Consider the following 22,155-nt stretch of genomic DNA (forward strand, 5'->3'; position numbering starts at 1 on the left):
ACCTGGATTTGGGATACTGGGTTAGGGGGTAGCTAAGGGTTATCTTTCCTCCCAAGAACCTATAGGTCCCCTGCTCGTGGCTCTAACCAATGTCTCCTGCTCCAGCTGCAGGGCACCCTGTGGGATGTTGGTTTGGTTCTCATCTGTCTTTTTTGGGTCCCACCTTTTCTTCCACCTGAGGTGGTCCTGTCCTTATCCTACTCCAGGGTACTTTATCCATTAGGGTTTTCATGCCAGTGACAGAAAATCCAACCCAACTGGGTTAAGGAAAAGAGGATTGTTTCACATATAAAGAAGTCTTGGGGGGGCTTCCCTGGTGGCTCAGTGGTTGGGAATCTGCCTGCCAATGCAGGGGACACGGGTTCGAGCCCTGGTCGGGGAAGATCCCACATGCCACGGAACAACTAAGCCCGTGCACCACAACTACTGAGCCTGCGCTCTAGAGCCCATGAGCCATAACTACTGAGTCCACGTGCCACAACTACTGAAGCCCACGTGCCTAGAGCCCGTGCTCCGCAACAAGAGAAGCCACCGCAATGAGAAGCCCGCGCACCACAACGAAGAGTAGCCCCCACTCGCCGCAACCAGAGAAAAGCCCGCGCACAGCAACAAAGACTGAACGCAGCCAAAAAAATTAAATGAATAAAATAAAAATAATAAAGTAAATAAATTTATTTTTAAAAAAAAGTCTTGGGCATGACTGGCTTCAAAATTGTCTGTCCTAAGGTAAATAGTCCCTTCATGTTGCAGGATGGCTGGCAAATACCTCTGGGGCCACACTTTTCCCTCAAATTTGGAGAGGGGTAGAGAGAGAAAAAGACAGACAGACTGAGAGAGTCAGACTGTGGGAGACTGAGCAGAGGAGAAACTTGAAGAAGCTCCCTCAGCCGAGTGAGGAAATATTTTTCCTTAGAAGCCCCCCAAAAACCTTCCATTGTGTCTCATTGGTCCAGATGATGCCACCTGCCTATCACTGAACCAATGTCAATGGCCAGGGGATGAGATTAAGCTGGTTAAATCAGATATGAGCCACAGGCTCCCCCTACCACCAGGTCAGAGGTGAAATTAGATTTCTCAAACAGAAATAGACACTGGGGAGACAACTGCCGTGCCTGCTATTCTGGGGGGATGGGCTGCACGCCGTGGGTTGACTATTCTTGAGTTTTTGAAGTCTAGGGATGGTTCAGAGTTTGTTAGTTGTTTTCTCAGCATTATTCTGCGAGATAATAGAAATATATATTGGTCTCTGCCCCTGGTTCCTGGCACGGAGCTCCTGAAACCCTTGTAGTTACCTAAGTGATAAGAACACCAGGAGAATCTTTTGTTCTAATATTTAGTCTTTGACCCCAGTTCCCCACACAGGGATCCTGAAATCCTTGTAATTTCTTGGGTGATAAGAGTGTCTCTTTTTCTAATAGGTGACATTTGGTGGACTCCTGGATGAGGGCTGGTCACCGAAAAGACCAAACTATGATTACAAGCATGGAATTTTCAGCCCTGATCCCCATTCTCTTGAAAATGGAGTTAATGATCCATGATGCCTACGTGATAAAGCCTCCATAAAAATCCCAATAGTTTGGGGTTCAGGGAGCTTCTAGTTTGGTGAACACAGGCAGGTGCTGGGAGAGTGACATGCCCAGAGAGGGCATGGAAGCTGTGTGCCCCCTTGTCCTATTCATCTCTTCCGTCTGGATGTTCTTCTGTATCCTTTATCGTATCCTTTTATAATAAACTGGTAAAGGTAAGTAATTGTTTTCCTGAGTCCTGTGAGCCCCTCTAGCAGGTTAATCAAACCTGAAGAGGGGGTCATGGGAACTTCTGATTTGTAGCCGATTGGTCAGGAGCATAGTCTGGACTTTCAGTTGTCATCTGAAGTGGGGACTGTGGGACTGAGCCCTTAATCTGTGGGATCTGACGCTATTTCCAGGTAGGTATTGTCAGAATTGACCAGAAGGTGTCACAGAGGATTGCTTGGTTGGGGGGAATCCCCCCCCCCACATTTGGTGACCAGAAGTGTTGTGAGTGTGGTAGTAGTGTGAGAATAAAGGAGACACACAGGAGAAAGACACAGTAGGGAAGAACTGAGTTGTTCCCTCTACAGGAGGAAGACTGGGTGGGTGTTTTTTCCTAATACACATTCCCTCCTCCTTTGTTCCTTCCTAAGAGAATCCTGATTTTGTTCAGGCATCAACCTTTCTTTAATAGCCAGATGATGTGCAGGAAGCCCTAGGAGTAGGGTCTGAATATACTTTGCCAAATATTGTGGTTCCATGCCCCTTTCTGTGAATGCTATAGGCATGGGGGTATGAAACAAATCAGGCGAATAAAATGTGGGGAGGGCAAGTCAGCCTGGAAGTTTTGGGATAAGCTTTCTTTGCTTTAAAAAAGACACCCAAGAAGAGACGGCCCTTTGTTATTGCTTCTGAATGTGGGTGTGATGTCTGGAACTGCAGTGGCCATCTTAAGGCCACGAGGTAGATAAGCTTGAATGGATCCTTCAGGACATAATGGAAACATTGAATAAGTCAACCCAGGAACTGCCCTAACTCCTGAGCTCTTGTTCTGTGAGATAATCAATTTCCTCTTTGTTTCAACCATTTTGAGTTGGGTGTCCTCTTAAATACAGCCCTGGCTACCATATTGCCTGCGATTCACATAGAATACATGGAGGCAGCCCTGCTTGCAGATTAAAACACTGTAAGTTGTAGTTTTCTTTTTCAATTGCTCCCCCATCCTTGTGATAGGATCTCTCTCACAGAGGTTGTTTTCTCAGCTCTGGCCAAGTGGGTTGCTTACCATGAGAATTGCCTGACCAGTGGATGCCTGTTTACAACCTGAACAACTGTATGTGGTGGCTTTGATGTAAACTTCCCTGGCCATAGCAGAGGAGGTCGTAGGCAGAGCCCTCACCCAAACTGGACCCCACCAGAGAAGAGTCTGTCCATTAAAATTTTAGAACCAGACAAAAGTAGTTCTTGACATTTCAAGGGCATATTTGGCTACTATGCTTGAAGCAGAAGGTAGTCTGTGAAGAGACAAAAATAAAGTGAAAGCCCAGCCCATGAGGGAAACCACACACTCAGTGTAGGAGAGAGAGAGTGACACAGAGGGACAGAGAGATTTTGCAAAACAGAGACAACATTGATTTCACACAGCTTTTCAATTCTGTTTCTTGTCCCTGGTGCAGCCCAGAGACCCAGCTCTTGCTTGGATCTAAACTTCCAATAAAGCTGTCGTTTTTGCTTGAGTCAGCTTAAACAGATTTTATTTCTTGCAACAGAGATCCCTGAACAAAAACTTGGGAACCATTAACTATGAGGTCCTGATCACAAGGTCTGGTGTAGAACATTCTGAGAAATTTATCTAGCCTCAATATCTGCACCATGGGACATGTATTTCCATCCTTTGATCCCCACAGTAGGGCATCATGGGAGATGCAATCCTAGCCTCCAATCTCTGCCATAGGGTCTCCTGGGAAATGCAGCCCTAGCTTCAATTTCTGCTGTAAGGCATCACGGGAAATGTATTCCTTAGCCTCCAATCTCTGCTGTGGGGTATCATGATGGATGCAATCGTAGCCTCCACTTGTCACCCAGGGGAGCAATCTGAGGGTCCCTAACCCACACTTAAACTCTCTCTATAGAACATGTACACCTATCTTAGGCAAGGAGGTAAGGAAGCCACCCCCCACCCCCTCCCATTTCTAATAAAAACCTCACTCTGGGCAAACTTGCAAAAAACCTGACTGTATCTGTATTTTCTAGCTGTGTTTACAAGACAGGAACAAGAGAGCGTTAACCATGAGACATTGGTATAAGCTGACTGAACTTCAAAACTGGGACAAAGGTTGCTCTACAGCTCATTACCATCTCATTGTAATAATAAGATCTCTGCCCACCGGGCCATATTGGTTCAACCCAATTCCCACCCAGACACTCAAGGGCCGTACAAGGGCAGAAAAAGGCACGAACTGCATTCTGGGAAATCACCACCCATTTCCATGAATCAGGATGACAAAAGACCCCCATCCCCAATAACCTTTTTCTATAAAAAGCTTGCCCCGGTTGTAATCAGAGCTTCCCTTCTCCATTCTTGGGCCATTGAATAAAAACCTGTCTTGCTTGCACCAAACTCAATTTCGTTATTGGCAGAACCTGAGCGGGAAAGAACTTCCTGAAGGACAGGGTTGAGGCTGGGTGGGAGGCGGGACTTTGGTTCCGTTAGGTCCCCAAGATGGGGGGGCCTCCCATCTAATTCAGTAACACAGTTTCTGCTGTAGGGCATCACGGGAAAGGTGAAACTGGCCTCAATTTTAATTATGAAGCATCTCAGAAAATGTCACCTTAGCCTCATCTCTGCCTTAGGGCATCATGGGAGATATAGCTCTAGCCCAGGTTTTGTTGTAAGATACCACAGAAGATGTAGTCTTTCCTTCCTTCCCTCCCTCCTTTCTTCATCACCTGCCATGTCCTGGGCGCTAATCTAGGTACTGAGAATACAGTAGTGAGCAAATAGAAGGGCTTGCCTTTTATGGAGATTCTAGTGGGGAAAGTTAGCAAAAAAACAGACAAACGAACAAGTGACTGTTTCAGCCAACAATTGCAGCATAACAAAATACTCCAAAACTCAGCTATGTAAAACCACCACCTCTTTATGTTTCTGTGGGTTGGGAATTTGAGCAAGGCCTAGTGAGATCAGTGAGTATCTGCTCCACAATGGACTGGGGCCAAAATGGGCTGGCTTGAACAGCTGGAGATGGATGAGCTGATTCATATCTGAAACCTTGGTGCTGGCTGTTGGCTGGTGGTGTGGGTTGAATTGTGTCCCCCCAAAATATGCTGAAATCCTAACCCCCAGGTTCCATGAATGTGACCTTATAAGGAAATAGGGTCTTTGTAGATGTGATAAGTTAAGATGAGGTCAAACTGCGTTAGGGTGGGCCCCGAAATCCAATGACCGGTATCCTTATAAGGACAGAGAGATTTGGAGACACACAGCCATATTCACAGGAAAGACGTTCACGTGACAACAGAGGCAAGCACTGGAGTGATGCAGCCACAAGCCAAGGACTGCCGAGCATCGTCGGCAACCCTCAGAAGCTAGGAAGAGGCCCGGAAGGATTCTTCCCCAGAGACTTTAGAAGAAGCATGGCTCTGCCAACACCTTGATTTTTTGTTTCTAGTATCCAGAAGTGGAGAGAATAATAAATTTCTGTTGTTTGAAGCCACTGCATTTGTAACTTTGTAGTAATGTATCACCGCAGCCCTAGGAAATGAAAACAGCTGGGTTTCTCAGGTCTCCTGCACATTCCATCTGCTGGGGTTGCCGTGTCCAGGGTAGCTCCTTCACCCACTTGGCTGGTGTGTGGGCTGAGATGGCTGGAACATCTGGGGCTCTCTCTTCACGTGGCATCCACGCACGAGTAGCGTGGGTGTCCCCAGAGCATGGCAGGCTCAGTGCAGGAGGACTCTGACCCAGAAACCAGCTTCCCCACGGTTGGACGGTTTCTGAAACCCCCGGCCCAGAGCACGGCATGGCGTCACTTCTACCACATTCTCTTGGCCAAAGCGGTCACAGAGCCAGTCATGCTCAAGGGGTGGTGATATTGACCCCATCCCTTTAGGCGACCACAGAGACAGTTGGTGATATGTGATTTGAGGAGATCCTAAAAAAGAAATCCTGTCCCTCGGGGGGGAGGGAAAATTGGGAGTTTGGGATTGACATACACACACTACTATATTTAAAAAAGATAACCAACAAGGACCCACTGTATAGCACAGGGAACTCTGTGCAATATTCTGTAGTAACCTAAATGGAAAAAGAACTTGAAAAAGAATAGATACATGGATATGTATAACTCAATCCCTTTGCTGTACACCTGAAACTAACACAACGTTGTTAATCAGCTATACTCCAATATAAAATAAAAATTAAAAAAAAAAAAAGAAAAGAAACCCTGTCCTTCACCTACCCCCAAATACCACGGAAAATGTCCTTTTTCTTCATCAGCCGTAGGGCCCCAGGGGAACGTAATTTTGTGTCTGTGGGCTTGCCTCAGCGAACCATGGAAAACATGAATTCTGCCATGGTACTCAAAGAGTCCCACTGAAATGGTAGTTCTGTCTTTTTCTCAGTTTGTCTGAGGGTATCCTAGGAAATATAGCCCAGCCTTTATCTCCTGCCCCCAGAGCAGCAGGGGAATGAGGTCCAGTCTTTACTCCCCTCACTGCAGGGCATCCAGGGGTCATCTCCTAGTCATCTCCTATCTCAGAGCCCCCTAGGAAATGCAGACATGTCTCCTTAGAACAACAAAGTAGTCTGGACCTTTGGATGTGGGAGAAGAGACTGGAAGGTTAGTGCTTGGGTGAGTGAGTTGGAAGGTTGCATTTGGAGCCCAGAAATAGATGTGGAGGTGGCTTAGGGTGGAAGGCTGCATGGGACAGCTCCCAAGGCTGGGACCTCGAGTGCTTGCGTCCTACAATATGACCCCTAATTCCAGGAGCCTGAGGACAGGTGTCCCCCAATCATCCTCTCTGGAGAAGGGCAGATCTGGTTTTGTTCACTGATAAAAAAATCTTTATTTAAGTACAAAATATTAAATAAAACAAATATTAATTAATAATAATAGCGGCAACAATATTAATATCACAAGAGCTCTCGCCTGCTGGCCTGTAGCCTTCCTCTAGTTTTTCTCCTCTGATTCTCACAGTTCTCTGAGATAGGTGTTTTGGCAGCTGGGAAAACTAAGGCCCAGAGAGGGGAGCACACTGGTCTGAGGTCACACAGCAAGTCAGTAGGGCTGGGAGCTAAGGGAAGGGCAAAGGGATCCCCTGGATCCAGCCAGGGCAGTGGGAGTGTGGGGTTCAGATGCAGAGTAAAGTACCTCCCCACAGTCTGGCAGTCATAAGCAGGGTGACGAAGAGGCTGAGGTGGGCAGGGCCAGGCAGGGGGGCACCCCCCGTGGGGGGCTGGGTAACCAGAGCTGGATGGTTACAGCCGTTTCCAGTACAGCAAGAGACGTTGAGATGGGTGAGGCGGAAAGCTTCAGCCACATGGAGGCCTTGGCACCAGGAGGGGGTTGCACAGCCTCTTATGGTGTAGCTTGGGTTCCCCAGTCCTGAGGAGAGAGAAGACCATGTGAGACTCCCAGCTCTCGGGCCTGGGACTGGAATTCTCACTGGGTGACATACTACCTCGTGGTGGGTACCCCCGGAGAAAGCAGCAGTTCTAAGTGTGGTCCCGGGACCCCTGGGGTTCCCTCAGACCCTTCCAGGGGATCTGTGAAGTCAAACTTATTCTTGTAACAATGCTAAAACCTCATTTGCCTTTTCTTGCTCTCACAAATGTTTTTTGCTCTCACAAGGGGTTTCCTAGAAACCCTAGGACATGTGATCTTGCAACAGACTGAACACAGAAGCAGATATGAGGGTCCAGCTGTCTTCTATTAAGCCAGATATTAAAAAGATTGCAAAATGGTAGAACAATGCCAGTCTTCTCGTTCAATTTTTTCATTTTGGAAAATGTCTCCTTTTTTTCTTTCATAAAAATATGTCCACATGTCGTGAGTTTTCAATTGTTCTTTTAAAATGAACAAATACATTTTTTAAAGACTCTTGGTTTTCATTTCTAATGCAGTAAATATCTATAGATATGACTGACATAAGCAATAATTTTTAAGAGCGTGAAGGAATTTTGAGACCCCAAAGTTTGAGAACCTCTGGAATAAAGGAACCTGCCCAGAACTTCACAGGATAGGATCCTGGGAGGTCCACCGGAAGTCCCAACCACCCACGGAAGTCCCACCCCCAAAGAAATCCACATTTCTGTGGCCCAAGTATACATTTCCTAATGAACAAGTCCTAACTTCTTACTACAATTTGCACCCTCCTGAAGGAAGTCCCACCTTCTCCAAAAGGATGATCCACCTCAATTAAGTCCAGCTTCATGGGAAGTTACCTCTTGCAGAACCCCCCATCCCCTCCATAAGTATCCTCTCCCAGCCTCCTAATGGCTCACCATTAGTGCCAGTGGCTTCCAGACATTGATTCATGGGGCCTCGACAGTCAGTGAGGGAAGTCTCTTCGGAGGAACATCCATGGGTGCTGTTCCCCTCACAGCTGTAACACTGGAAGCCGTTCAGTGGCAGGTTTTGAAGCTCCAGGACTTGGAAGAAGACCAAGTGGCACAGAAACCAAAGAAATTAGCATGCGCGGTTTACAGCATTACTTCCCCAGGACTCCCAACTCTCAGCCCTAGATGTCGTGGAGCCCTCTTGTGGTCAGGCGTTGGAACAGCACCCTCTTTTGGGGGGTTTTCTAGGGCCTGCGAGAGAAATTCCAACTCCCAGCTCCCCACGAGCCCCCACCTGCCTAGACACAGGGTAAGACGAAACAGTCCTTGCCCTCAGAGAACTTACGATTTAGAGCTACACTGTCCCATATGGTAGCCACTAGCCACATGTGGTTGTTTACATTGACATTGAAATTAATATTAAATAATAAAGAATTATTGCTTATGTCAGTCATATCTATAGATATTTACTGCATTAGAAATGAAAACCAAGAGACTTTTAAAAATGTATTTGTTCATTTTAAAAGAACAATTGAAAACTCACGACATGTGGACAAATTTTTATAAAAAGGAGACATTTTCCAAATATCAAGTGCTCAAAAGCCATGTATAGTAGAGGCTACCATATCCGACAGTACAGATACAGAACATTTCCATCACCATGGAAAGTCCTGTTGGACAGTAGTGATTTACAGAGACAGAATAACACAAAGGATCTAGATTATATTGAAGGGCAGAGTTAGGGAAATTTTCCCTGAGGACAGTGCTTTGACCTAACGAATCAGAAGTAGCCAGCCAGGTGAACTCCTGGGGGAGAGGTGTTCCTGGTGGAGGGTACTGCATGTGCAAAGGCCATGAGACAGACACATGCTGGATTAGAGAGGGCATAGTAGAGTCTTTGGATTTCATTCTAAAAGCAAGGGGAAGGCACTGAAGTGACTGAGGAAGAGTGACATGATTTGATTTACATTAAGCTGTTGGTGGGAATGTAAACTGATACAGCCACTATGGAAAACAGTATGCAGGTTCCTTAAACTAAAAATAGAACTACCATATGACCCAGCAATCCCACTACTGGGCATATACCCTGAGAAAACCATAATTCAAAAAGAGACATGCACCCCAGTGTTCACTGCAGCACTATTTACAATAGCCAGGACATGGAACCAACCTAAATGTCCATCGACAGATGAATGGATAAAGAAGATGTGGCACATATATACAATGGAATATTACTCAGCCATAAAAAGAAACGAAATTGAGTTATTCGTAGTGAGGTAGATGGACCTAGAGTCTGTCATACAGAGTGAAGTAAGTCAGAAAGAGAAAAACAAATACCGTATGCTAACGCATATATATGGAATTAAAAAAAAAATGGTACTGATGAACCTAGTTGCAGGGCAGGAATAAAGAGGTAGACATAGAGAATGGACTTGAGGACATGGGGTGGGAGGGCGAAGCTGGGGTGAAGTGAGAGTAGCATCGACATATACACACTACCGAATGTAAAATAGTTGGCTGGTGGGAAGCAGCAGCATAGCAGAGGGAGATTGGCTCGGTGCTTTGCGATGACCTAGAGGGGTCATAGGGAGGATGGGAGGGAGGCTCAAGAGGGAGGGGATATGGGGACACGTGTATGCATATGGCTGATTCGCCTTGTTGTGCAACAGAAACTAACAAGGTGTTGTGAAGCAATTATACTCCAATGAAGATCTATTTAAAAAAAAAATCACTCTTGCTGCTGTGTTGAACATTGGCTGTAGGGTAGCAGGAGGACCAGCAAGGTCATTGCAACAATCTAGGTGAGAGGCCATGGTGGCTTGCACCAGGCTGGTCAGCAGTGGAAGGATTCAAGAGGACATAGAAGCATAAAGCACAGGTCTTGGTGAAGCTTTGATAGTTTCATTGCATTCCCACAAAATCCTTCTTTGAGAAAGGGCTTGATAGGTCCATTTTTCAGAGGAGGAAACAGAGAGGAGGGGTTTCCCTTCAAGCAAGCAGCAGTCAGCCTGAGTGCACCTCCCCACCCCAATCCCAGGCCTCACGCCAGGTCCCCTGCCCCTTACCTGGGCCCCCATTGCATTTCGTGGTGTTGCAGCACCGCAGGAAGTGGAAGGTGTGGTTGTTGTGGAAGCCAGTGGGGCCTGGGCAGCCAGGAAGGTTGCCACAGCCTCGGGAGTGGCGCTCATCCCCTGGACTCTCTGTGGGGGCAGAGGAGGAGGTCAGATTGTTGATGAGGGGCTGAGATTGGATTTGCCCATGGTAGCAGTCCTCTGTCCATCCTCTGCTTCATTCTTTATTATAGGACCCTCATTTTATTGGGAGCAGCCATATATCTAGCCAAAAGACACAATTTCCAGTCTCCATAGGTATAGTCATGTGGCTAAGTTCTGGTCAACGTGATCTAAGTAGAAAGATTTTATGGGACTTCTAGAAAGGAGAACCTTTACAGAAGGAGGGGTGCCCCCCTTTTGCCCCTTCTTTTCCCCCCTCCTTCTTCCTGGAATTTGGACATGAGAGCTGGAGCTCAGGCAGCCATCTTGGACTATGAGGTGATCTTGGGAATGGAAGCAATATGTAAGAAACGAGAAGACGTTTGGGTTCCTGGTGACTGTGGAACTGTCCTAGTGGCCCTGACTTCCCATCACTGGACTTTCTGTGTGAGTACTAACTTTCTACCTTGCTTAAATCCCTGTTATTTGGGGGTTGTTGTTAAGTGCAGCCTTGGGGAGAAGCAAAGCAGGGAGGGGGAGTTGCTGGCAGGTTGGGGCTCACCTTCCAGGCTCTGGTGGGTTACCACCTCCAGGCACTGTTCTCCAGGGTTGCGGCACTGCAGGGTCTTGTCCCAGCCCCTCTCACAGCTCAGATCTGACGAGGCACAGGAAGAACATTCGAGGTAACGGCTTCGGGGAAAGGTAGAAACCTGGCCTGTTTGGGGAGGATTAGGAGGGTGAGACTCCATGGGGAGAGTCCTAGAGACCCAGCTTCCTTGAGGACTCACTTCAGCATCAATTCTTCCTTATCCCACCCTTCAGCCAATCATCAAGTGCTGCCCATCCCACCGCCTGAATCTTTCTAGAATCCATCCCCTCGTTTCCAGCTCCATGACCAGGTCAGACCTCCTTCAATACCAGCTTCCTCCCTGGCCTCCTGGTTTCCATTCTTGCCCTTCCCACCCCAGTGCATCCCACATAGCCCTAGAAGAATGTTTCTAATACTCAAATCTGACCCTGCCTCTCCTCTGCTCAACACTCTTCCATGGGTCCCCAGTGCCTACAGAATAAAATCCAAGAAACTCAGCGTGGCTTTCAAGTTCCATCAAAGACTGGGTCCTGGTCACCTTTCCTGCCTCATCTCCCTCCACCAGCCCCTCAGACTCTACACCGGTTTTCCTCAGTCCCCGAGTATACGTGCTGACTCCTGCCCAGCCTTTGCATCTGCTGTGGTCTTTGCCTAGAACCCTTTCCCCGCTCCCTATTTTCCCTATCTCCTACTCATTCTTCAGAGGTCATCTTCTCCAATTTTGCCTCCTCCAAGAAGCCCTCCTTGACCTCCCAGGCTGGATTAGGTGCCTCTCGGGGCTCCCCAATCCCAGCCCTGCCCACTCTGGGTCATCCCCGTCTGGTGACAAGTCTGTTTCCCTCACTGCTTGTTTGTTTGTTTGTTTTTGGCCATGCCACGTGGCTTCTGAGATCTTAGTTCCCCCACCAGGGATGGAACCCCTGCCCCCTGCAGGGAAGCACGGAGTCTTAACCACTGGACTGCCAGGGAATTCCCTGGTTTTGTTTTGTTTTTTTCACTCTTTTTGTTTGTTTGCTTGTTTGTTTCCTTCTATGGATTCAGTCCCAGGAGGGTAGGGCCAGGGCTGTCTTGGTCATTACTATGTCCCAACACAACTCAGCACAAGGCTGGGGCCAGAGAAGATATTCAATAAATATTTGTTAAATGAATGAATGAATGAACAATTACTTAAAACCCTTCTATTGTTCCCTGTGGTAGCCAGCTTCCAAGATGGCCCCCAGTGATCCCTGCTTCCTGGTATTTGTCCCTGTGTAGCCCCTTCCCATAAGGAATAGAGCTGACCTGTGGAACCAATAGGATACTGTGGAAATGAGAGTGTGTGACTTCTGTGTTAGATCACACAAGACACTGAGATTTCTTCCTGGCTCTCTCTTGGATCACTTGCTCTGGGGGAAGCCAGCTGCTATGTTGTAAGGACACTCAAGCAGCCCCACCGTGAGGTCTACATGGTGAGGAACTGAGACTTTTGCCAAAGCCATGGGAGCTGATCATCCATGTGAATAAAGCTACCTTGGGCACATTCAGATGACTGCAGCCCACTGTCATCTTGACTACAACCTAATGAAAGATCCAGAACCACCTAGCTAAGCCACTCCCAGAGTCTTGACCTTCAAAAACTTTGTGAAATAATACATGCGTACTTTTGTTTTAAGCTTTGGGGCAATCTGTAATGCAGCAATAGATAATTAATACACTACCCAATCATGTCAGAGGTCAAAGCCTCACTTGATTGATCTGTGATAACCTTGCCTCTCACATGGACCTTCCTGTTCCAGGCCAAGTGGATGAGTTACTTTTCCCTGGAAACACCAGAGTCATCCCTCTGCCCAGGCCTTGGCTCACACCATTCCCAAGCCTGGCATGCCCTTCCCTTCGTGACCCCAGATATCCGAGTTTGAGTTTGGGCCAAGTCTTAGAGAAGTTAGAGAGAGGGCTGTCTCAGCCAAGGCTCTCAACTGGCAGGCCAGCAGCTGTAATTAGGTGAATCACTTACCTCCAAAGCCAGATCTTCCCCACCCTCTCCCCAAAGAAAAATAACTAAAAGACTGACAACCCACAACTTCTAATATGAACCACCATGAAAATGAAAACATGAATTGCCATCACTGCCAAAATAGCTGTCTCATACCACCCATGGGTCTCCTTTGTGAGCTCTTCTTCTTACTTATGTCACTCTTCTAAATGTGGGTGATCCTCAGGCTCTGTCTTAGGCCCTTTTCTCATTTCTCATGGTACACACTCTCTCCCATGGGATCTTATCCATTGACACAGCTTTATCTCCACCTATCTGCTGGGAACTCAGAAATCTCTCTCCAGGTAAGACTTCTCTCTGAGCTCCATACCTGCATACCCAAGGGCCTCCTGGAGGTCCCCTCGCTATCCATCAGACACCTGAATCTCTACCTGCCCCCAACAAGACTCTCCATCTTCTCCAAACTTCTCCTGAATTCCACGTCTCTGAGATAGCCCCATCTGGTCCCCCAGGGTAGAATCCTGGCAGACTTCTTGATCCTCCATATCTAGGCACCCATCTGGATACTTCTACTGCCCTGTCTTCTGGTTCTGTAATCCTTTTGCTCTACTGTTTCTGATCTCCAGTCAGTACATCTATTGAGTTCTTAATTTTAGTTCCTGTTCTTTTTTTTTTTTTTTAGTTCCTGTTCTTTATTTCCCGTTGGAATCATTTTAAAAATGGTTTCCAGATTTCTGCTAAAAAGTAACCTTTCCACTATTTTCTTGAATATACTGATCATAGCTCTTTTAAAGTTCCCCTGTCTAATAACTCCAATATCTGATTCATGACAAGTCTGTTTCTACTGTGGGATTTTTCTCTTGGTTTCCGGTCAATTGGTCCTTTCTGTTTTCTTCAGGATACCTTGTACGTTTTGACTAGATGCCAGACACACACGACTATTTGTAAAGGCTCTAAATGATGTTATCTTCTGCCAGAGAGGATTAGGTTTTCTTTCTGTCGAAGATCCGACGTAGGCATTTTTAGGGCTGGTCTATTTCAGTTTTGCCCTTACTCCTAGGATGTGGTCTCAGGGGAAAGCCTGAGACCTCTCTTTCCAACGTGGCAACTTCGGTCCCCCAGCATTATATGCCTGCTGGAATTCCTGCTCAGTTCTGTAGCTTCCCAGATACTATTTTCTGTAGAGTTCCTTGGAGTCTCACCCTATGCATGTACGGCTTGCCAATGACTTGAAGGAAATTTGCAGATTTGGGGACTCCCTTTTCTGTGGTTCCATGCATTCCAGGATTTTACTTCTCATTTTCCAGACACTCTGGCAACCCCAGACTCCAACCTCTGCCTTGTCAGTCTAGCGACGATCTCTTTCTATTTGCGTTCTAGTTCCCTTCCAGAGCAGTGAATTGGCAAGTGCACTCAAGGAAAAAGCCAGCTTGTCTGTGGAATTCGACTTCTGCACTTCCCTTATTTCGAAGATCGGAGCATCTCAACTTCCTCTCTTCATTTGCTTGCTCTTGAGTGACTTTAATAATTGTTTATAATTTGTCCAGCTTTTATAACTGTCATTGGCAGGGGGGTTGGTCTGATACAGGTGACTCCACATGACCAGAACTGCATAATCACCCCTACATCTAATCCATCATTACATTCTGCTCATCTACCTGCTAAATAGCTCTTAAATCCATCCACTTCTCTCCATTTGCACAGCAGACAGACACTGTCTTCTTCTTCTTTTTTTTTTTTTTTTTTGGCTGCACCATGCGGCATGCGGGATCTTAGTTCCCCCACCAGGGAATGAACCCGCGTCCCCTGCAGTGGAAGCATGGAGACTAACCACTGGACCGCCAGGGAAATCCCTACACTCTCTTCTTTATCTGGACAACCTCACGCACCTCCAAGTTGGTCTCCCCTCATCTACCTTCCCTCCATCCTTCCTTCCCTCCAACCTCTCTTCCACTCTGAGGTCAGAATAACATGTCAAAAAATACAAATCTGATAGTGACGCTCTGTACTTGAAACCCTTTCATGACCTCCCAGTGTTCCCCAGATGAAGTCTATATGCCCCACCATAGCCTAGAAGGCCCTGTATAATGTGACCTTGCCAATTTCAGCAGTTCCTCTTGCCCCATCTCCTCCTTCTTCCAGCCATGCTACTTTCACCCTCCTCTGGGCCTTTGTATCTGTTGCTCCCTCTGTCTGGAAAACCCTTTCTATTGTCTTTTTAACAGTCTGACTCCTATTCATCCCTCAAGATCCAGCTTAGCTGTTGCTTCCTGTATAGGAAACCTTCCCTGACCTGAGTCAAGTGTCTCTTCTAGGGTCCTACAGCCCCTACTCTTAGTTACCCCAGCCCTGATCACTCTGGCCTCTGTTTCCCCTATCTCAGCCCTGACAGTTCTGGACTGTGCTTCCCTATTACAGCTCTGACCTCTCTGGTCTCTGTTTCCCCTATCAAAGTCCATGACTTTGCATGTGCTTCCGCATCCCAGCTGTGACTAATCAGGGCAGTCACCGTCACGTGATGGGTCTGTCTGCCCCCCCCCCGCCCCGCCCACATACACATACACACTAGACTATGAGCCCCATAGGAGCAGGGCCCAAGGCTATCTTGGTCACTCCTGTGTCCCCAGTATCACAGAAGAACAGGATGTGGTTTAACCAACTATTCTAGTCATCACAAGCAGGGTAAAATGGCGTTAGACATGGGGCTGATAGGGACCCTGGCGGTCCAGTGGTTAAGACTGCGCACTTCCAATGCAGGTGGCACGGGTTCGATCCCTGGTCAGGGAGCTAAGATCCTACATGCTGCGTGGCACCGCCAAAAAGACAAAAGGGGGGAAGCCGATATAGATATATTAGTTATTAAGTTACTGAATTGACAGCTGCTGCCCAAGTGGGCCCCTGACCACTCCCAACCCTCTCTGTATTTTACTTTTTCTGGCCACGCTGCACAGCTTGTGGGATCTCAGTTCCCCGACCAGGGATTGAACCTGGGCCACGGCAGTAAAAGCCCAGAATCCTAACCACTAGGCCACCAGGGAACTCCCCGCAAACCTGTCTTTAGAACTCTCATGTCCTCAAGATCCACTAAAGGGGTAACACCAGGCCCAGCAAGAGGCCTCCAGTTCTGACTGGTCAGTATCATTCTGCGGCACTGACCAATATTGTTAAATATTTTGACTATTATCTCTGATTACAAGTATTATTTAGACTCAATTACAAGTGCTTTCCTTCAGCACATCTAACAGAGAGAGGAAGCTGGCATCCTCTCTTGTCATTTCCTTGAAAATAAACATCTGATTCAGTCCCCACCAACAGATGAAAGTTCGAGGTCAGGATAAATGAAAATCTAGTGGAATCAGGATGGATGAAGGACAAGGAAAAAAACCCAGTGCAGAGGCAGGTGCTCTGCTTCCTGACGTCATTGTGACTAGACTGGCCTTAACCCATTTCCTTCCTCACCAGGGCCAGAAAGAGGAATCTCTGCCTGACCGTGCACCATGGGTCCATTCGCTCCCCACCCTTCCTCTGCTGTGAGAACTTGGGGAATTTGAGCCTTTCTAAGTCTTTTTCTTACGCTGACCAGAGCCTAAAGGCATGAAACTCAACAAAAAGCCTTATGGAAGTTTCTTCACATTCTTATTTGTTGCCCAACTTACGAATCATCGATTCTGGGGAACTTTCCAAGCCCCCGGCAGCCTGTCTGATTCCCTCCTATTTTGACTTCCTTTAAGAACTCTGAGTCTTTGGTATCTCTGGTCTTTGTATCCCTTGCTGAGCATCTATTGCTTGAATCATCTCCTGTCCCATGAAAAAAATTACATGGCAAAACATCAGTGAGATACCTCACCTACCTGTCAAGTGGGGGTGTGTGTGTGTGTGCAGCTTCTTAAAGGCAGGTGTTGCATCTCATAAGTAACAACCACACACACACACATACACACACACCCACGAACACATATGAGATGGGATGGGATTAGCGATGGGATGCGTTTGTAGTTGGGAGTGGGATTGGGGACAGTTTGAGATGAGATGGGGTTGATTAGGGGATAGGATTAGAGATGTGTTTGGAAGGAGGATGGGTTTGAGTTGGAGAGTGTTGAGGATAAAATGAAGTTGGGGACGGGACTGGAGGTGAGGTTTAGTTGGGGTTGGAGCCAGGCTGGAGATGTGCTTAGGATAAGGAAAGGTTTGAGCCGGGGTAAGGCATGGAGCTGGGGTTGGGGTGGCCTAGGATTAGGGATAGGACCAGGATGATGATGGAGGCTGAGCTGGGCATGGTTTGGGGTTGGGGATGGTGAGGGCTGCCCTACTCACCAGGACTGGGCTGGTTGCACAAGTCTGACCCACACACGGCCTCTGTCAGGCTGATGATCTGCATGCCAGTCCGATAGCTCATGGTCCTGTTGGTCTTCTCTGGGTGGGTACAGCCTCTCTCCACCACCTCCAGCTCATCACCTTCTATGAGGAATGTCTCATTGTCACCCCAGAGGCTCCCCTGGGCCCAACCAGCCTCTGACACTCCTGGTTATAAGGTCACCCGCTCCCAGGGCTGATCCCTGCCAGGCCTCTCCTCTTGCTTGAGTCCAACTCTCTCTTTTCTAGAGTTATCCACTCTCCCCCCAACCCCCTACACTGGAAGCCTACTTTCTTTTAGTGATAACACTATCCCTGGGACCTTCTGGATCCATCTACCCCTTCCCTCCCAGCTTGGTGATCTTAGCAGGGAGATGCCTCTGATAGGAATCTTTAAAGGAAAATGCTTCGAGCTTACCAAAAAGTATAAGACAATGATATAATAAATACTGTGCCTTCATCACCGAACTTTATAAAATATTAGCATTTTGCCATATTTGTTTCAGATATTTTTAAAAAAAGAAACCAAGTTTAAAAGATAGTTAAAGCCTCCTGGTTACCTCCCTCCCTCAAATCCCATCTCCCTTATGCTCTGTCCAGAGGCAACCACAGGTGTAGGTAATTCTAACACCTCTGTATGCAGAATATATATTATTGTTTATTTGTATATTGTTTATTTATTTTGATTGTTAGATACTATTTCTATTAAAAGGTGTCAAACTCTGCAACATGCTTTTTTTTTTTTCTTTCAACCTTACATTTTTGAGATGTATCCAGGTTAATACCTGCAGCCTTAGTTCCTTCATTTAAGCTGCTGTGGGGTATAATGCGTGATTATACTGTAACGTTTTTCCTCTGCTGACAACTGACTTCAGTCTTTCCAGTTTTCCATATCACAAACATTAGGGCTAAGAACATTCTTTGACATGTGGCAAGTGTGGCCACGGTTCTCTGGGGTCTCTACATTCCTAGAAGTCCAACTGCTTGTTGTAGGGTATGTTCATCTTTAACCAGATATTGCCTATTGCCACGTCGCTCTGTTTCGTGGATGCACCAATTTACCCCCCTAACAGCAAAGCCCGCAGCTTCACATCCTCATCGACCTCAGTATTGTCAGATTTTTCTTTTTTTTCTTTTCTTTTTTGCCGCGCCAAGTGGTATGCCGGATCTTAGTTCCCCAACCAGGGATCGAACCCGTGCCCCCTGCATTGGGCGCACAGAGTCTTAACTACCGGACTTCCAGGGAAGTCCCTGTCAGATTTTTAAACGCTTGTCCATCTGGGGGCGTGTAACCGGTCTCCGTGTCTTTTTCATGCGTATTTCCCCGATTGCTCGTGAAATAAGGTTTCTTTGTCACTCGCGTTCCCTGCTCCAGCTCACCTTCCCATATGCGCAGGACCGTGGTCCTGCAGAGGCCCTGGCCGGGGGCACACTCTTCCACCCTGCAATTCCCGGTAGTCTTACACAGCATGCACCGCAGGCCCCAGGAGGCTGGGGGCAGAGGGGGAGAGGAGAGGTGTTATCGCTCGGCGCCAGGATCCCGCTCTCGCCCGCTTAAGCCCCAATACCTGGACCAAGTCTCCAGGCCATGTGCACTCAGGTTCGGGCTCCACTTTTGCCCGCCCCTGGGTTCCAAGGCTGGTTTCCAGCCCGCTATACCATCTTTAGGCCAACGTTCTATGTCCACCCTCTACCCTAAAGTTATTTCTCCGTCCACAGGTCCTTCCTAAGTCCAGCTCTCGCTCGCTTTCCCTTTAATTCTGTCTGAGCGCCGGGCCCATCCTGAAACTCCGACCCCCCTCCTCTCCGCGGGTGTGGACGTTCTAGCCTGGCTCCCAATTAGGTCCTTTCCTCCACCCCGCCCGCCTTGGCCTACTCCGCCTCGCGAGCTCTCCTAGGGGTGTTCTAGCCTCACCAACTCCAGCCAGTCTTTACATTCTACCCCCGTTCCCCGTGCCCTCCACTAATGCCCACTGGTTCTCCTCCTCCCCGTAGCCTCTCCCCAGCGTTCTCTCTCCCCACCCAACAGTCCACACCGAACTTCTAACTCCGCGCATCAGCCGTGCAGAGATTCTAACCCCACTACTACTGTGGCCTCCCCAGAAGTTCTCCCCCCTCCCACTAGCTGCTCCCGAACCGTTAGCCCCTCCCACTGCCCCTCCCCGAAGTTCTGGCCCCGCCCACTAGCTCCGCCCCAAGGCCTATCCCTGCCCATCACGTCTCCCTTGCGATCCCTTCCCCGCTCCAAATTCGGAGTGTCCTCCCGAGTCGTTACTCATTCTAGGCCTCCCGCGGTCCGGAAAGCTTTCCCAGTTATTCATTACCGAACCACCTCCCAGCCCCTACCCCCCCACCCCGGCCCTGCCGCACCCTGACAGCAGTTCCTTCTCAACTTCCTTTCATTTTCCAACCCTTTTTAGATTTTCCAGAGAAAGGAGGTGAGAAGTCTCGTCGGCTAGAGGATAGTGAAAGGGAAGGCGCCTCGAAGGACAAGCCTTGGGTCCCCTGCCCCTGGCCCTGCGACGCTGAGCCTGACTTTCTTTAGACCTTTTGTTAAATGAGACGCTGTCCTCCCTGTCTTGCAAATGTGTCTGTGTGTGCGTGTGTGTGCAGGGGGGGAGGGGGGGATCTGACAGAGTGCAGAGGGCTGTAGGAGCCCTCGCGGGTCAGAATCCCACTTATAAGGACTTGCTGTGTGACCTCGGACCAGTTAGTTAACCTCTCTGTGCCTCAGTTTCTCTGTAAAACGAGGTTAAAATAGTTCCGCCCGCCCAGTTGGAAATTGCAAGGAAGGAGCTTAGAAGAGTGCCTGGACTAAAGAGCGTACTCGCTACATGGCGGCTGCTGTTAAGCGCCTTCGCTCAACGAATATTTCCTGAGCGTCTACTGTGTGCCCGGTACCGTGCCGTGTGAGGCTGCAGACAGCAGGAGAATTATTATCTGAGTGTGGGTGGAGGGGCTGGGGACTGAGCCCTCCTCCAAGTCATCAGACTCTGAGCTCTCTTCCCCTCCCCTCCCCCCTCCCTTCCACCCCCTCCCCCGTCTGACCCGGTCCCCAGCGCAGAGATTCGGGCACCCAGCCCCTACCTGGAATGCAGGTCTGAGCCAACAGTAGCAGCAGCAGCAGCGGGCGGCCCATGTCCAGCGGCGGCTCCTCTCCGCGGTCTCCCTGCACCTCTCAGTCTGGCGCCCGGGAGGAGACAGTTTTGTGGCCCTGGGGGCTCCTCCCAGACGTTTGCGAAAGAGCGAGTCAGCTCCAGATGCGTGGGTCATCCACCCCCACCCACCTTCCTCGCAAACTTCCTTTACCAGGACGCGGCCAGCGAGGGGTAGGGGGGCTGGCTCTGCTCTGACTCAACGCTGGCCGTAGTCACAGCTGTCCCCAGGCTGCCTGGGTGCAAATTCCACTTCTCTCTCTTCCTGCCATGGGACCATGGGCAAGGGCCCTCACCTCTCGGATTAAAACTTGTCACGACGGGAAATTTGTGGCTGATTATTAGATAATATAGGTCTTTCCTTAGTTTTGTTAGGAAGGATAACGGTAGTGTGGTTATATGGGAAAATGTCTTTATCATTTAGAGCTGCACGCTGAAATATTTGGGGATGAAATAATACAATGTCTCCATTTACCTTAAAACACTTCAGCCAAAAAGTAGATTTTGCTGTTATGACCATGGTTTTGTGGTTATGTGGAAAACTTTTTCTTATATTTTACAGATGCTCAATGAAATATTTAGAGGTTGAATGTCATCGATGTCTGCATTTACCTTGAAATATTTTAGGAAAAAAGAAAGGCAAAATAGCTGTATCAATTATATCAAGGTAACTTATATGCCATTCTGTCTCCTCTGTGTTTGTAAAGGTTCATAATAAGTTTTTTAAAAGGAAAATAAAGTGCCAAAGGTAAAATAGTCTCTCCCTCCCAGTCAGAGCAATTTAATGCAGTTGAATTAAATGCCTGAAACAGTCACTGGCCCACATGGAGGGCTCAACAATCTCTGTCAACATTTACTGAGGAACTACTTTGTGCCAGGCACTGGTCCAGAAGCTGGGGACACAGCAGGAAAGTCCCTGCCCTTGTGACAATAGGGAGTAAATATATGTTATCTAATCTATTGCTGTCAGGCTGTGATAAGTAAAGTGCAGAAAAACAAACCAGGTTGAACAGGTGCAAGGGTACAAGTGAGGCAAGGTTGGTTTTAGGCCAGGTAATCCAGGAGGGCTTTCCTGAGGAGGTGATATTTGAAGAGAGGCTGAAGGCAGTGAGGGAAGAAGTCCAGGCAGATGGTCCAGGAAGAATTCCAGGGAGAGGAAACTGTGAGTACAAAGACCCTGAGGTGGGAGCAGATCTGATGAGATCTAGGAGCAGCAGAGGGGCCAGTGTGACTGGAACAGTAGTAGGCTATGAGTAAGCAGTAGCTACCTCTACCACTGCAATAATCATTATACTATTGTTATTCTTACTCATGCATCAAAACCTTAAGGTAATCATTTTAAGATAAGGTAAGAAAAATCCCAAAGAAATTCTCTTTTCTAAAGGGTTAAGAGTGTGGGGGCTGACAGCAGACTGTGAGGGTTCAAATTTCAGCTATTCAATAGCTGTGCTGCCTTGGGCAGGTTACTTAACCTCTCTGTGCCTCAAGTCCTCTATCTGGAAAGTAAAGCTAAGCGCCTCCCTCCCAGGGCTTGTGGGCTAGGGACAGAAAAGTGTACACCCAAGGCACTTGCACAGTGCCTGGCACATAGCAAGTGCTCAATAAAAAACATCACTGCCATTGTTATTGCTGTTGGGCCCGACTCTAGACTCTGGCCCTGTATTTCCTCTCTGTGGGATAGGGATGCAGGTAGAGCTGTCATGAGTCTTAGGATAGCTGTTGTCCTGCTGATGACAGCAGGACAGGACAGCTCCCTAGCTAGGTCACCCTGGGTCAACTGATACCCTCCTTGCCAAGTTTCAG

General features: G+C 48.0%; 1 protein-coding gene across 3 annotated transcripts; it reads right to left on the minus strand.

Moving 5' to 3' along the window:
• Positions 1-6,563: 6,563 nt before the first annotated feature.
• Positions 6,564-20,843, minus strand: PLAUR (plasminogen activator, urokinase receptor). Of its 3 annotated transcripts, XM_061173084.1 has the most exons (8): positions 20,828-20,843; positions 20,285-20,421; positions 18,578-18,688; positions 17,159-17,302; positions 10,846-10,998; positions 10,137-10,271; positions 8,017-8,163; positions 6,564-7,117 (listed from the first exon to the last, which is right to left on the minus strand). In XM_061173084.1, the coding sequence occupies exons 2-8, from the start codon at positions 20,334-20,336 to the stop codon at positions 6,864-6,866; spliced, it is 996 nt and encodes a 331-aa protein (XP_061029067.1). In that variant the 5' UTR covers positions 20,337-20,421; positions 20,828-20,843; the 3' UTR covers positions 6,564-6,863. The 3 variants fall into 3 exon arrangements, with proteins under 3 accessions (XP_061029067.1, XP_061029068.1, XP_061029069.1); XM_061173085.1 differs by lacking the exon at positions 20,828-20,843 and having other exon boundaries at positions 17,159-17,299; positions 20,285-20,468; XM_061173086.1 differs by lacking the exons at positions 18,578-18,688; positions 20,828-20,843 and having other exon boundaries at positions 20,285-20,468.
• Positions 20,844-22,155: the final 1,312 nt, after the last annotated feature.

This window comes from Eubalaena glacialis, chromosome 18 (assembly GCF_028564815.1).
Source record: "Eubalaena glacialis isolate mEubGla1 chromosome 18, mEubGla1.1.hap2.+ XY, whole genome shotgun sequence".
NCBI lineage: Eukaryota > Metazoa > Chordata > Mammalia > Artiodactyla > Balaenidae > Eubalaena > Eubalaena glacialis.

Coding starts and splice junctions, on each gene's coding strand:
- PLAUR (XM_061173084.1), bottom strand. CDS start 20,336: ATGGGCCGCCCGCTGCTGCTGCTGCTACTGTTGGCTCAGACCTGCATT. Junction 17,303..18,577: donor GGTCCTGCGCATATGGGAAG/GTGAGCTGGAGC, acceptor CATTCCTCATAG/AAGGTGATGAGCTGGAGGTG. Junction 8,164..10,136: donor GAAATGCAATGGGGGCCCAG/GTAAGGGGCAGG, acceptor TCTTCTTCCAAG/TCCTGGAGCTTCAAAACCTG.